Source organism: Typopeltis vanoorti, chromosome 9 (genome assembly GCF_054136105.1).
Source record: "Typopeltis vanoorti isolate ZY-2024b chromosome 9, IOZ_Tvanoo_1.0, whole genome shotgun sequence".
NCBI classification, from domain to species: Eukaryota; Metazoa; Arthropoda; class Arachnida; order Uropygi; family Thelyphonidae; genus Typopeltis; species Typopeltis vanoorti.
The window spans coordinates 99,002,545-99,017,694 of record NC_143557.1 but is presented as its reverse complement, the minus strand read 5'-3'; the positions used below and the strand labels follow the sequence as shown (position 1 = coordinate 99,017,694).

Here is a 15,150-nt window from a genome sequence, read left to right as displayed (position 1 = left end):
ATGGAGAATATACAGCTGTTTGCAGATGATGAAAATTGTGATGAACTGTGAGGAGTAGAGCAAGTAGACTGGGTGACTGAGCACAGGAGTGTGGGATGCCAGTTCAATGTTGTGAAATGTAAGGCTTTAAAATTTGGGAAACAAAGATGGGATCTATAATTTACTCTTGGTGGGGATATATTGTTGGAGGTGGAGAAAATAAGAGATCTTGGGGTGATGATGGATAAGGATCTGAAATTTAGAGAACATATTGCAAAATTGTGAAGACAGCACAACAAATTCTGGTAATGATGCAGAGGACACTTGTAGAAGTGGATTTGTAGAAGTAAGGAGATTCTGGTTCTGCCGTATAAAGCTCTGATTACACCACATATGGACTACAGATTTGGTCACTTAGTTTTCAAAAGAATGAGATGTTGAAGAGGATCCAGAGGCAATTGACCAAAATAGTTTCTTGTTTCTAGAATGTTAAAAAAATACAATTTGCACAGTCTAGCAGATAGGAGGAAGAGAGGTATGATACAGACGTGTGTTAGTAGGGGGTTGTTATAGGATTAACGTTGAAGAGGTTTTTCATAAAATGGTGGAAGATTGAGGGAGAACGAGAGGTCATCCCTGGAAACTATATAAGGAGGGCGTGAGCAAGGGAGTGCGAAGCAGGTTTTTTGCATGGAGAGTTTTGACTGATTGGAATGCAGTGCCTGAGAGCGTGGTGTCTGGAAAGAATTTTAATGTGTGTATGACAAAAGAGACCTCCTAGATAAGTCTGTGACTCCCTGGGGATCTTAGGATGATAATAATAATAATAGTAAAACATTGAAAGATAAGTTACTGGTCTCATGCAGAAGAGGCAGGGTTCCCCCCCCCCTTTCTAGAAACTTTGGTTTCTCATATAAACACATGCTATCTTTCCATTGATACGTAAAGGAAAGATAGTATGTGTGTATAGAATAACAAAACATAAACAGAAAATTTTTAAGTGAGATAAATATAATTCCGATATTAAATTTGAGTATTTTATGAGAATTTTTATGTTTTACAGAAAAATTAAAACAACAAAATATACTTACTGCCATCCGTTGATTCAAAGAATCAGCTTCTGACTTCAGTTCTTGATGATGCTGTCTGAGACAGTGACACTGATCTAAGAGCACTTCTTGTTCAAGTTTTTGATCTGAAAAACATATGAATACTTTAAATTCAAGATAAAATCTGAATAGAAAATACTCTATAAGATACAATGTAGAAGAAATTTTGCAATACCTGACAATTAATGAGGGAATTAGGAGTTACTTCTGTAGGTTGTGTAAGAGTGTGTAGGTAATTAGGATGTGAGGACTGGAATTTTTGTTTGGAGAATGGTGAATGAGTAGAATGTTTTACTAAAGGTGGTCTGAGTACTTTATCAGTGATTTGGTTTAAGAAGAGGTCTGACAGAGGTACTGTTAGCCTTATTGATCCTCCATGGAAGCTGATGACTCCATGGAGATTCATCATTGAAGGCTAATAGTACCTTTATTTCTACTTAAGCAGCTGCATTATCAATAGTTTTGCATCACTTTTCCATATGAAACTACTGTGATTTCTCAATTATCAGATTGTATTTGGAATTCAGTTAATTGAAGAGTTTATTTGCTGAATATAAATGTACAATTATATAGTGATGTTCCATGAGTCATGGTAATCTATTCCAAGAGTGGTTATTTAAAGGTTGGATAATTTCGAGATAATGGTATTTATATTTTCTAATTACAAAGTAGTTTTAAATTTAAGAAATTCCTATCACATAATAGGCTCAATGGGTTACTACAGCGATTGTACTTGGCTTCTTATAAACCTCATTTTGGTAATAATAAGGTAGTTAATGCTATCGTTATAGTTTATTTCTGTCAATGGCATGTGTCCTCTAGTCAGTTTATCTGTTTTTGCATGGGGAAAATCCTTTCATCTCTGTGTCAGATGAAAGCATTTTCTTATCCTTAATTTTAAAAAGCTCTTTTAAATTAAATGTTATAAATCTTATAAATGTTATAGCTTACAAAGGATTGAAACTCGGGTCTTTTCAACCAAAGGCATTGTTGTCGATTGCCCAACAGAAATGCTTTGTTATGAGAATAAAAAAATTCTTTCCTCTATTGAATTGGGCTTTTCTAGTTATGAAATGAAAACATTATAGAAAAGAATGAATGCATTTATTTATTTTGTGCAATATAAATGGGGAGGATTATGTCTTGCTCATCTACATTGCATAGCAGAGATAACTTCTGGGACTCCATAGTGGTGTCATGTAATAATATTTTATTAAGAAACATTTACTGCATGATGCATTATTTTAGAATAGGATATTTTTCCATTTATTTTTAGGATTAGATCATACTTTTCCAGATTATATTATTGTCTTTGTGGTCTTTATCTCAAAAACACAGTTTTAAAAAAATAATGTGAAACTGTACATCATGACATCCAAGCCTCCATAGCTAGGTAATGATTGTCCTTATTTAAAAAAAAAAAAAACTCAGTTTGGATCCTATTTATGATGTATAGAACCTTAAAAGTTTAGTTAGCCAGTCATATTGAAGGTATATTTCTTCTCCTCCTGGAAACTCAGGTTTTCCCTCTGACAAAACAAGTGAGCCAGCCAGAAGAACACATAGTACAGACTGACTTCTTGATTGCTTCAGCAACACTGAATGCATTATGATAGCTCTACTCGTTAAAGCTTTCAGTTTAAAAAAAAAAAAAAAGTTAGTCGGAGCCAGCTATAGCATTCAAACAGTGGTAATAGAATAAATTATTATATGCACATATCATTCACATGAGGTGTTTGATTGGAGGAGCAGACCTAGTTTATCATTCATTTTTATTGCATTTGGAAGGAGTGTATAAAATCTCAGACATTCCCTTGAATTGCTAGGTATAACTATTGTATGCAATATAGGTCATTTTGGTTTTTTTACCAGAGTAATGACACTTTGGTAGAAAGGCTTATACTATTATTTTTCAGGAAACTGCAACATATACATACTACATATTAATTATAATAACTTTAATTAATACTTCAGATATTTCAGCTAAATTGCCATCATCAGGGATCACAGAACAACAATATGTGCATACAGGCACTAACAAAATGAGGCTGAAGAAAAGCAACTGAAGTGGCCACCTGAATGGTATGAGCTAAATTGGGCAGTCTTGGCTGAAGATCTGAGGATGAGTGCTTTCCAATTTTTAGCAATTTCAAATACACCCAAATTTGTTGAGGTTTGTAAAGTTTCTCAGGGCTGAGGCAGATTCCAAGAATAGCTTCTCATATTCTTCCAGCATTTCCTTTGGTGTCCAAAGCATGGTCAACAAGTCCAGATTGGCTATAATGATGGAACCAGATGTAGTCCATGTGTTCAGAAATTCTAATATTGGGTGTCCCGTTTGTTCCAGTTGCAAACTGTCCTACTACAGCCAGACAGAACTGCCAATATCGTGTTGTGATTGTTTACGTAAATACCTTCCTGTATGAGTGGATTTTCTGTAAATGGAGAAGGATAATGAACCATTAGGAAGTTATGTCACTAGTGTATCTAAAAAAAAAGGGGGTGAGACAATTGTTACTTTCTTTTTGTATGGTGATGTTATTTTCGAGTGTTGGCTGTTAAGATGCACCAAATATGCATCTAATCATCAACATAGTACAGCCAAACTTGCTTACCAAGCCATTTGGTAAGGCTATTTGTTCAAATGACACAGCTCTTGAAACTGAGCTTTAATCTTGAATCTGTTTTAGCTAATGGGTACAGTCCATATAAAATGGATAAAAATATTCCTCTGTGTTGGAAGGATTTCCAACACACAGAATCACAGCAAAACCACTCTACCATCCCATATGTTAAGGGTACATCAGAAAAAATAGTTAAAGTTCTCTGCAAATATGATCTCCATGCCACTTTTAATCCTTTCATTCAGCTAGCTATCTTCACATGTTCTCTTAAAGATCAACTGCATTCTCTTGATGCAGTTGATCTAATCAACTATCATCTGCCTTGAAGAACAGAAAAATTACATCAACAACTATCTGTATGATAATTCAGGATTGGCAGACCATGCCCCTTCACATAGGATCAGATGGAGGAAAGCATCTTTATTATGTAGAAGTCATTAATAGGTCTGAAAGACTATTTTTAGAATCAGCTTCAGCTATGAAGCACTCTCCTAACCTTAACAAGTATTGTCACATTAATTTACCAAAGATCTGGGAGACTATCATTTTAAGACCTGATAGCTTGACTTCTCTAAATTAACTTTATAGTTATGCAGCCTATAGAGAGTACCATGTAAGGACATTAGTTCTGTTATTAGTTACAATTTTAATTGTTTTCCTCAATTACGTAGTTTAGTGCTGTGTGCTTATCACAGTTAAAATTGTGTTCTGATAATGTGGGTTAGAAAACTAACAAAATATTAATGAGTTTAATCATTTTTTCTTTCTTTCTTGGTATCATGTATACTATAAAACATTACTATGAATCATCAACATGACTTAAGCCTTTCTATATGTATGTGCTAAGAATAATAGCATGTGTACTCCTTTGTGGTAAAAAAAATTCAGACCTGGTTAACATCAAGTAAAAAAAGTGCTTTGCACACACAAAAAAGTTGTATTTCCTTTTGTCATATTTTTTTAATTGTAGGAATTCAACATTGTTGCTTACATTTTTTCATTAATGCATAGAAGCAATCACTTTTTTACATTGCACATAAAATTCTGACCATCAACCATATTCTGCAGCCTGGTGAGAATTGTTTAGACTAGTTTTTTTTTTTTTAAGAGAAAAAATACATGTGATCTCTGCTGTAAGAAAAAAAATCTTACCATCAAGATATCGCTGGTAAGCTTCGATAACCATTTCAATGCCCGGCCACTGGAAACACTGATAACCAAATATGCCTGAGTGTAAATTTGCTGGTAGGTGATCAGAAGGTGCAATTAAATGCATCACAGAATGATCAGAAACGTGTGTGCTTGTATCCTTTCCAGAATGGCAGAAAGCTTCATCTGCAATTGAGAAAAAAAAATTATTTAAAAGATATTTTTTTAAAAAATGATTATTTAAAAGAATCTAATAAATGAAAATAAATTTTTTTTTTTATGCTAATTATCATGGATGTGTCAAGTTGTTCTGGTGAAGAATAAGCATTTTTAATCTTCTGGAGTTATTTTATGTATTCTGAGCTTAAGTTTGTAATTTTAGACCTATAAGTAGTTTTTAATTGTTTTATTACTATTTTTATAATGTGTTATTAATATAATAGATGTTAAAATGATGTCCTATAAATTAGCAGTATAAAAAATTTCAATTCAGAGGTTGAGTTTCATGTTGGACTTTTCTCAGTGAGTTCACTGTGAAAATTTCTATATGTATGTATGTCAAAAAATGTAACAAAACTGTGGCCTATCGGAATGACTTGAAGATGAGAATACTGGTTTGAAAAAGTGTAGTAATAGAATGAAATTTTTGAATGAAGCAACTGTAAAGCTAATAATGATACACAGAAATGGTAACAAGTAAGGAAATGATCATAGACAATCATAAAAACTGCCTGCTTGGTTAGGTTATTCCGAGTGGTTAGCATATTCACTCTCCACCCAAAAGGCTGCAGGTTTGAATCCCACCATGGGAATGGATGTTTCTGGTTGTCTGTGAAAATAGTAGTGGTGGTAGTGAACAGCAGATGGCGTTGGTGAATGAGATTGAGGGGTGGAGACGAAGAGTTGTAGAGAGTAGATGACTTTCCTCGATGAGTCTTGGACTCCCTGGAGGTGTCAAATAATAATAATGAGCATTACTTAAATTAAGGGGATATTAAATCCCACATAGTTTTAAAACCGAAAAAGAAACTCAAAGATTGGAATCAGAGAGTTTCTTGCCGAATATAGTAAACTATAAAGTATCAGCGACACAGTGTTAGCAATTAATATCCCCTTAATTTAAGTAATGTTTTCATTGCTGAAATGAAGCTTATTAGCTCTTTATATTTAAGTAATAATAATGAGCATTTCATAATTGCATTCTTGTATATTAATAGCAGAGCAATTGTACTGCAGAACATAATTTTGTTTTAATCTAATCTTTAAAGGTACCTGTGACATATCTATAAACAACAAATTATACAATGACCACAGTAATTAACTTTAATGAAAGTACAGATATTTTATACTGAAAATAACAGTACATCATCAGTGTGTAGAAAGAAGCAAATTAAAGAACAGGAATGCAAGGTACATACAACAATCAGTTTACCTTTTTTTTTTTTTTTTTGCAACAGAATGGTCCGGGTTATTTTTGTAACTCACCCACAAAAGGTTACTGTGAACCTATAGTACATAAGTGTCATAGGTGAGAGCAGATGTCTAAGTTGGTGTCCCAACTTAGACATCTGCCTTGGTTAACTTTTCTGAATTGTTTTTATTAGAGGTCAGAGATCTTTGATGGCATTTTTCAAGAGTGATAGTATTGGGGCTATGATTTACCATGTATATCTTAACATTGATCAATGGTATGTCATCCTCAAGCTATCACTAGTGACTGCATGTTAAGTAGCAATACTCCCTGTCTGGGAACCATATATAATTATGGCCTGGCTAGTGGCTTGTGGTGATGAGTTTAGATTTCTGGATATTAGCTAAGCTTTTATGAAATTTGAAATGCTTTTTTAATACTATGTCATAATATCTATGTAGGAATTAAGGCACTGAGAATCTGCTTCATCGAGAATGTGGTTGTTTAGGTTAATTTTTTTTTTTTCAACTCATCTCTCCCTTAGGATACATAGTCCCCTGATTAGGGGGTCGCAATGAATTAAAGCAACTAGCATGGCACTCTCTGCTGTACTCCTTAGTGCAAGTATTTATGACAAGATTTGTGTGTTCAAGGAGATAATTTGCCTGTTCTGAGGGAGAAAAGCATGTTACCTGCATATAAGACAGGCAAACTCACCATTTGATTGAAAAACCTGAAAAAGTTTCCTCGCATTATAGACAGGATTTGAACCTGATTCTTTCCAACCAAAGGGCTTGTCTATACCAGCTGAGCTACAGAGGCTCAGATTAATGTTTCATTGTGTTTAATTTTTTAGGACTTAAATTTTATTGCTGTTGACAATTAACTCAATAAATGCTGCATTTTTATAGATTATCTAGGTGATTTTAGTCTGTTTGTTGGAGCCAATTAGCATGTAGATTTTGCCTATTGAACCTTCAAGGTTTATTTCATACCTCTTTCCTTAAGTCTGAAAATGTAGTCAAGGGCAATAATAATAAAAAGCACTTTCCTTGAAGTGAAAAAATAAACAAATATGTGGGAATGCAATGGGTGCTCCCCCACCCCCACCTGCCAGCCAATATACATGGAATTTTTAGAAAATCAGAAACTCAATATAGTAACATACAAACCAATAGTTTGGCTATGTTATATATTGATAGAAGTGTTTGCTACTTGGGCTTGCAGTCCAGACACAGATACATTTTTAGTGCATTTAAAACAGCTGACATCTCAAAATACACGTCATTATAGTAAATGAAACTAATAACTGTCTCCCTTTCCTAGACACCAGTTACACAACTAGCAAATACTTCATTATTCTTTTCTGTTTATGGGGAAACCACACAATGGAAGATACTTGCACAAGCAATCACACTTTCACCTATCCTAACAGTATGGCATTGGCATCCTCAAAGCACTTACACATTGAGCCTGGATTGTTTGTTCAACTGATAGCTATTTTATAAAATTTTAGTTGTTAAAACAGTTTATTACTAAAGCTTATGTTATAAAGTACCATTAGATTTCAGTGATCCTTTCTTTTAATGTTCAATATTTAGTAATGGCAACAGAGCCATAATGTTTGGAGTGGTCAATTCTCAAGTCTAAAAACAGCATTTATTTCAGCCAGCAAATATCAAAAACTTATCATTCTTTTACTTTAATAGACTGAAAATGTATAATACTGGTTTTCTTACCTGAAAATTTACTTTACACACTATTTGTCCAGTAAACAGGGCAACTTATGGCAATAGTTGTGAACATTTTGTTTTTTTCTGTTGTTGAGAATGGAATGGAATGTTTTTGAAAAGAGTAGAAAGTTAGGAAAAGTAATCAGAAACCAACAGATTTATCTGAGATGATTTTTCTTTCAAATGGTGAACAACCACCAAAAGATACAAATCTAGAAGAAGGCCTCTAATATTGTTTTAAAAGGATGCACAATAAATAAAAGTTTTGAAAATAGTGAATTCTTTTATTATTATTGCTGCATGGGCACCTCCATGGAGTCCTAAGACTCACTGTGAGAGACCCAAACTATCAACACAGTATCTATTGTACCTCTCCTTGAAACCATTAACAGACAAATCACTTAAAACTGACTCAACCAACCCATTCCATTCATCCACCATTCTCCAAGTGAAAAATCTAGTCCTCATGCCCTTGCTAACCACACTCTTGCAAGTGTTGAAATATTTCCCCTGCATCAATCTTATAAAATCTTTAAGTAACTTAAATGTTTCTATCATATCCTCCTTTTTTTGCTTATCAACCAGCTTTTGCAATCCACAAACCCTCAATCTAACCTCATAGGAAGCATTTCACAGATCACTTGTCCATGTGAACAGACCTGAACATAGTAATTCAGATGTGGCCGAATCAAGGCTTCATAAAAAGGCATGGTAACTCTTTTACCTCTGTTTGTTAGTGTGTTCTTCAATAACCAAGTAATCTTGTGAGCTACCCTGGCTACTTTAACAATGTGCCCTCTAAACTTCGACTCTTTATCTACTACCACTATCTGCAAATCCCTGGCTTCCTCAATTTCCTGGAGTACAGTTCCCTCAATGTGGTACACAGCTTGTAATCTTTGTATCCCAAAATGCATTACTTTACACTTTTCCAAATTAAATCGACATCCATTATGTTTTGCTTGTACCTATCATCCTGCAAGCTCTCTACATCACAATGATTAACTATTATCTTATCCAACTTTGCATCATCAGCAAACAACTGAATATCTCCCTTCAATTATTTCCTGTATCATTTATGTATAAATTAACAGCAGTGGTCCAAGCACAGAGCCCTGCAGCACACTACTAGTCACCCACCTTCTCTTGGATTTTGCTCCTATGTATACTGGTATCTGTCCATGAGCTACCTTTTTTATCCCTATCACCATATCTGTCCCCCATTTGTTGCAGTTTGCATAATAGAATTCCATGTGATATCCTGTCAAATCCAGCAGCAAATATCATCATGATATATAGCCTCTCAATGAGTCCTTGACTTCCTGGAGGTCTTAGATAATAATAATAATAATTTGATCCTTAGCAATAATGGAAAGCTGCCATTTTCAAAGTAGATAAGATATCCACTATCAGATATAGAAAGGGGAAAAAGGAAATCACACAAGTGATAGGCATTTTACACTCCATCGAGTGATGATAATGCATAATCATATACATTAATGATTATAATCATAATTTAGTTAATGAGCTGAAACTTTGAGTAGGTAACTGCAGTGTTGCTGACCAAGTATTCCCAATGTATTTAGTAGTTATAATTACTCTTAAATTTTGTATCTTTGATTGCTCTGAGGCAGATTAAAAATCTAAAAAGAATGCGCTATGTGACCTAGTGTAATTTGTATTTTAAAAATCAAAGTGAAATGAACACCCTTTATAAAATAATATTTTGATAAGGAATGATGTTCTTTATCAACTAAGCCATTTATACTTACATTGTGAATGAGATTCCTTATGATCCTTTGTTAATCCTTTGGCAGATTTAAATACTCTGTTATTTCTAGATGTGCCGAGTAATGACAGTTTCCTGCTTGTTTTCTTTTTTCTTTCTGGAAGTTCAAGTTTTGATGCATAAGATGCTGACAATTCTTCTACAGAATTAGTAATTCCAGAAGGCTTTTTGATTGTTGCAACTAGTATAGGAAGAATAAGCACATGTATGGTAAAATATACACACACACAGATATATATATATATACATGCAATACAATGTTCCCTTTAATTTTTGCCGGCCCATGTGTGCATGAAAAAGATTTCAGGTGCAATTTTCCAGTCTCAGATTTGTGCGGTCTGTGTTCAGGTTAGTGAAAGTCACAACTCTTAATTTGATACACCTAAAACTTGTGATGATATCTTTGTTAAAAGATCTTGTACACTGCATGCTAAATATTTCTATAAATTCAACCTAAATGCTTACTTACTCCTTCAACTACTTAAAAATACTGAATATGTGTGTAGTTTATATTGTGTTCAAAAATAGGAAATTCTGTGCCTTTCTGTTACTCATAAGGTGGTTGAGGATTTAATGCACTAAAAGGGATGGAAGGGGTGGTGAAGTGCAATATATAGTCTCTCCCACTCAAATGCCAACCTCACCTTCTCATGGTCCATCTTGTTCTAAAAGTACAAACAAGGCACTGCCAACCAACCATGGGCGGTATAATTCTAACAGAGTAAATACTGTTAGATCTGCCTAGAGGGGTTAGGTAGCAGCCTTACCACTGGACTTACCCAGCGACAGGCTAGTAACCTACCCTGGGGGAAATTCAATATACTTTCAAGTCTCATCCAAAGAAAAGCTGGACAGATTATCAGGAAAAAGACCACAATTCAGGAAAAGGTAAATTAAATTGGAAAAAGGACCAACTGATGAAGATTACAACATGGAATGTGGCATTGCATACAAAGAAGAGGAACTTGATAAACAACTAAACCAAGCTAACATTCAAGATATGTATAGTAACAGAAACAAAGAAAAAACAAAAAGGTACAAAAGAAACAAACAACTATATACAAATCTACAGTGGGGTAAAAAAAGAAGAAAGAGCAAAAGCAGGTATAATGATTATGGTACATAAATCGCTAAAGAACAATATTATATATCATAACTATTTGAATGAAAGACTAATAGAAATTAGACTCAAGACATTAAGAGGCCACATAATAACAAAGAAATAGAAAATATAATAAAAACAAAAAAGGAGAGTTACCAGAAATGGCTAAATTCCAAAACAATAGAAACAGAAATAGAGTATAAAAAACAATTTAATTGCAAAACAAGAGTATGGAAAAAAACAGAGAGAGAGATGGAACAATTTTGTAACAGAACTAGAAAAGGATATATTTAAGCCACAACCTAAAACCTATAAAGTAATAAAATATATGAATAAAGAAATAAAAGAAAATATAAAAATACAAACAATAGATTTAGAAAAATGGGTGATCTATTTCCAAAATCTGAAGAGTGTCTGGAAAAACTCCTAAATCTTGGAAAAAAAGCATTGGTTATCCCAATCTATAAAAAAGGAGGAAATAAAGACGATTGAATAACTATAGAGGAATTAGTCTGCTTAATACAGGATATAAAATATATTCAGAAATATTAAAAGAGAAGCTAAACAGTATTATAGAGGACCAACTACTAGAAGAACAAAACAGTTTCTGAAAAGGCCAATCCTGCATAGATCCAATTTTTACTCTAAAATTATTAATAGAAAAGAGAAGACTTTCAAAAAGAAACACGTGGCCTTTATTAACTATGAAAAAGCCTTTGACAAAATTAGTAGACAAAAATTATTTAAAATATTAACCAATTTAAATATACCAAACAAATTCTTGCAATCCATTCAAGAATTATATACAGGAAATAAAATAGCAGTTAAATTAGAACACATATCAGAATGGAAAGATATAGCAAGAGGAGTATGACAAGGATGTACCCTCTCACCTCTGTTTTTCAATAGATATGTAAATAAAATATAGATATATATAACAATCTGGAAACAGTATAACCAGTGGTGAGCTATAAGGAACTCACACGAGCCCTTTGTTAAATTTTTCTCAAATTTGCAAGCTCCTTGTTCTTGTTTACTTTATTTTTATTTTTTTTAAACATATTAAGCGACAAACTCAACGTTAACCTAACAAAAATTAGTCTATTCAGCAGTGTATAGATTCGGAATTATTGTTTCAACTTCCCTATAACGAATGCACCCAAGTTTGAAAATAAAATAAGCACATGTGCTATCTTTACCCTTCTGGTAGCCAGTCATATGGTAAAACCAGTAGCCAATCAAATGTTTTATAAAAGATTTCATTCTTATTATATTTTGATAGTTAAAAAATGTTTTTCTTATGTAAGATAAATTAGCACAGTTGATTGTGTGCAAATATTTCGTGTTTAGATAATGAAATATTTGTTTAAAAATAGCCTTTAAAGGTTTGTGTGAAAGTGAAATATGGCTCTTTTTTTTTTTTTTTTTTGTTTGCCAATGATGCAAGCCCTTTGTTAAAATTTCCATAGCTCACCACTGAGTATAACCCATTTGGTATACAAATAACCCCACAAATGAAGATACGCTACTATTTGCAGATGTTCAAGTAGTATTAGCTACATCAGAAGATGATTTACAAAGATCATTAAATGATATCTCAAAACAATATAATATGACAATATCTAAAGAAAAAACAAAAATAATGGCATTCAAAAGAGAAAACCCAATAAAAAGTAAAATAGTGATAAATAATAAAATATTAGAACAAGTAAATACTTTCAGATACTTGGGGTGCGATTTATCATACAAAGAAGACATAGACACTAAAATATCAACTTTGAAAAAGTAAACGGCATAAATAATATATTTAAGCCATCCTTAGTACAAAAAACGCACTAGAATTAGACTATATAATGTCTTTTCAAAACCAACTTGACTATATGGAAGTGAAACATTGAAAGATGAAAAACGAATTAAAACAGCAGAAATGAAATTTCTCAGAAAAACAGCTGGCTATACCAAGTAGGACCATAAAACAAATGAAGAAATTTTAATCCTTGAATATAAAACCAATTAATTGCTACATAAGACAGTATAAACAAAAATGGATAGAACATTTAAATCAAATGGACAACAGCAGACTACTAAAATATCATACAGATATGAAATAAGAGGAAAAAGAAGAATAGAAAGACCAAGAAAGTGATGCCATGCGACCGGAACAGGCCACCTGACCTAAAATCCATGTCGGGAAGAAGAAAAATGCTCTAATAAATATATTTCTCACATTAACCACCTTACCGCCCATTATGGATCAAATATGCATCCTCATACATTTCAATGTAATATCAATGGTATTACAATTTTAATATGAACTTCGCATCCATGATAACTTCGACGTCTTGGCCGGTAGCGTGGTTAATGCTGCCTTTTTTCGTCTGGCTATAACCTGTAAAACTGCAAGCACTAAATTAATTTGTTTAAATTAAGGAATTAAGGAATTAAATTAATTAAAGGAATTTGTTGATATCTGGAGTGCGTTTGAAGGAAAAAGACAGCTGTATGCTACAGATGGGTTGCATCTGAACATGGAAGGTCATAAGCTATTGAAGAAGTTACTGTTTTCTGTTGACTTAGGGGTGTTGGTGGATAGGGAGATGAAGTTCAGGGGACACACATTGCTAAGGTGTCCAAGATTACACATAGGATTATGTGGTTATTGAGGAACACACTAACCATCCAGAGATAAAGAAGTTATTATTCCCCTTTATATAAAGTGTTGATACGTCCATGTTTGGATTACTGTGCTCAGGTCTGGTCACCTGGATTCCTTGGAGATGAGGAGGTTGTGGAGAGGATTCAGAGGAGAGTGACTAAGTTGGTGAGTGATGTAAAAAATGTTCCCTACATTGATAGATTGAGAACTTGTGGATTGCAGAGGTTGGTTAATAGGCAGAGAAGAGGGGATATGATAGAAACATTTAAATTACTAAAAGGTTTTTATAGGATTGATGCAGGGGAAATGTTTCAGCTGTGTGATAGTGATGGAAGAACAAAAGGTCATCCCTGGAAATTAAAGAAAAGTGTGGTTAACAAGGGTGTGAGATCGAGGTTTTTCGCCTGGAGGGTGGTGAATGAGTGGAATTCATTGCCCGACTCAGCTGTGAGTTCTTCGTCTGTAAATGTATTCAAGAAGAGATATATATTGTTTTGCTAGTTTGGGTCTCCTGCGATGAATCTACTGACTCCATGGAGATACCCGTAATAATAATAATAAATATCCATAACTACAAAAAAAAAATCCATCTTTTATATAAGTTTAAGTGACTGTACTGTCTAGACAATAGATGCTTTAAACAAATACACTTCTGTGACTTGCTTATTTTGGCATCAGTTCACCCACATGGTGCATGCTAAAAGTAACTAATTAGAGTGTATTAAGTTGGAATAGGCTAAAGTAATATTAGAGTGGAGACATTGGGAAAATTATTAAATAAAATAAGTGACAAGATGATTGATCATATTTGTTTTTTAGTACATTCAAAGTAGAAATTCTGAAAAGAAAAATTTGTGCACACGGTTGCTAGATGTGTGCAAACAGTTTAGAGGGAACACATCATCAAATTCCTGCCATGTACCCTCAAGGGGTGTACAGGATATGATAGTATTACATGAAAAAAATTACATTATTACTAACTTCCTATCTACAATTTTCCTCCAAATCAGTCTATTACTTGTCAAGACTCCAACATTATCAGATCTTATATTTCTATCATCTAAGGCACTTTGTACCATATCAATCCACCTATATCTTGGTCTTCCTCTGGGTCGTTTTGCTGCCAACCTGGCAGAGAACACTTGTTTTGCTAATCTTTCTTTGCCCATTCTGTTTAAGTGACCATACCACCTGAGATTAGCTCTGCTAACGCATTCCTGGATGTTGGCAATGTCAAGTTCTTTCCTAATATCCTCATTTTTAATATGATACTGCCATTGATGCCATCTGTTCATGCCTATAATCTTTCTCAGGACTATCTGCGGTCTCTAGTCTTTGGTCAAGTGTTTTACTTCTGACCCAGCTCTCAGATCCATAAGTTAAAACTGGTTTGAACACTGTCTTGTATATACAGCTAATTTAGTGTTCTGACTAATTTCTCTCTTATTCCATATGAATTTATTCAATTGACTTCCTACCATACCAGCTTTGCTGATTCTGTTGTCTATTTCTATATTTAATTTACCATCTTCAGTAAAAATCGTGTTTAAGTAGCTGAAATGTTTCACTTGTTCCACAGGTTCTCCATTTCCAATACA

At 33.6% G+C, this 15,150-nt stretch overlaps 1 protein-coding gene across 4 annotated transcripts in view; it reads right to left on the bottom strand.

The window, feature by feature from the left end:
* LOC150103289 (uncharacterized) overlaps positions 1–15,150 on the bottom strand; it is a 431,466-nt gene that overhangs the window by 20,865 nt on the left and 395,451 nt on the right. For all 4 annotated transcript variants that reach the window (XM_090397778.1, XM_090397774.1, XM_090397776.1 and 1 more), the window contains exons 14-16: positions 9,778–9,975; positions 4,865–5,047; positions 1,071–1,174 (exon numbers count right to left, since the gene is read on the bottom strand). In XM_090397778.1, the coding sequence (XP_090253904.1) occupies positions 1,071–1,174; positions 4,865–5,047; positions 9,778–9,975 (485 nt within the window). The remainder of the gene's footprint in view (positions 1–1,070; positions 1,175–4,864; positions 5,048–9,777; positions 9,976–15,150) is intronic.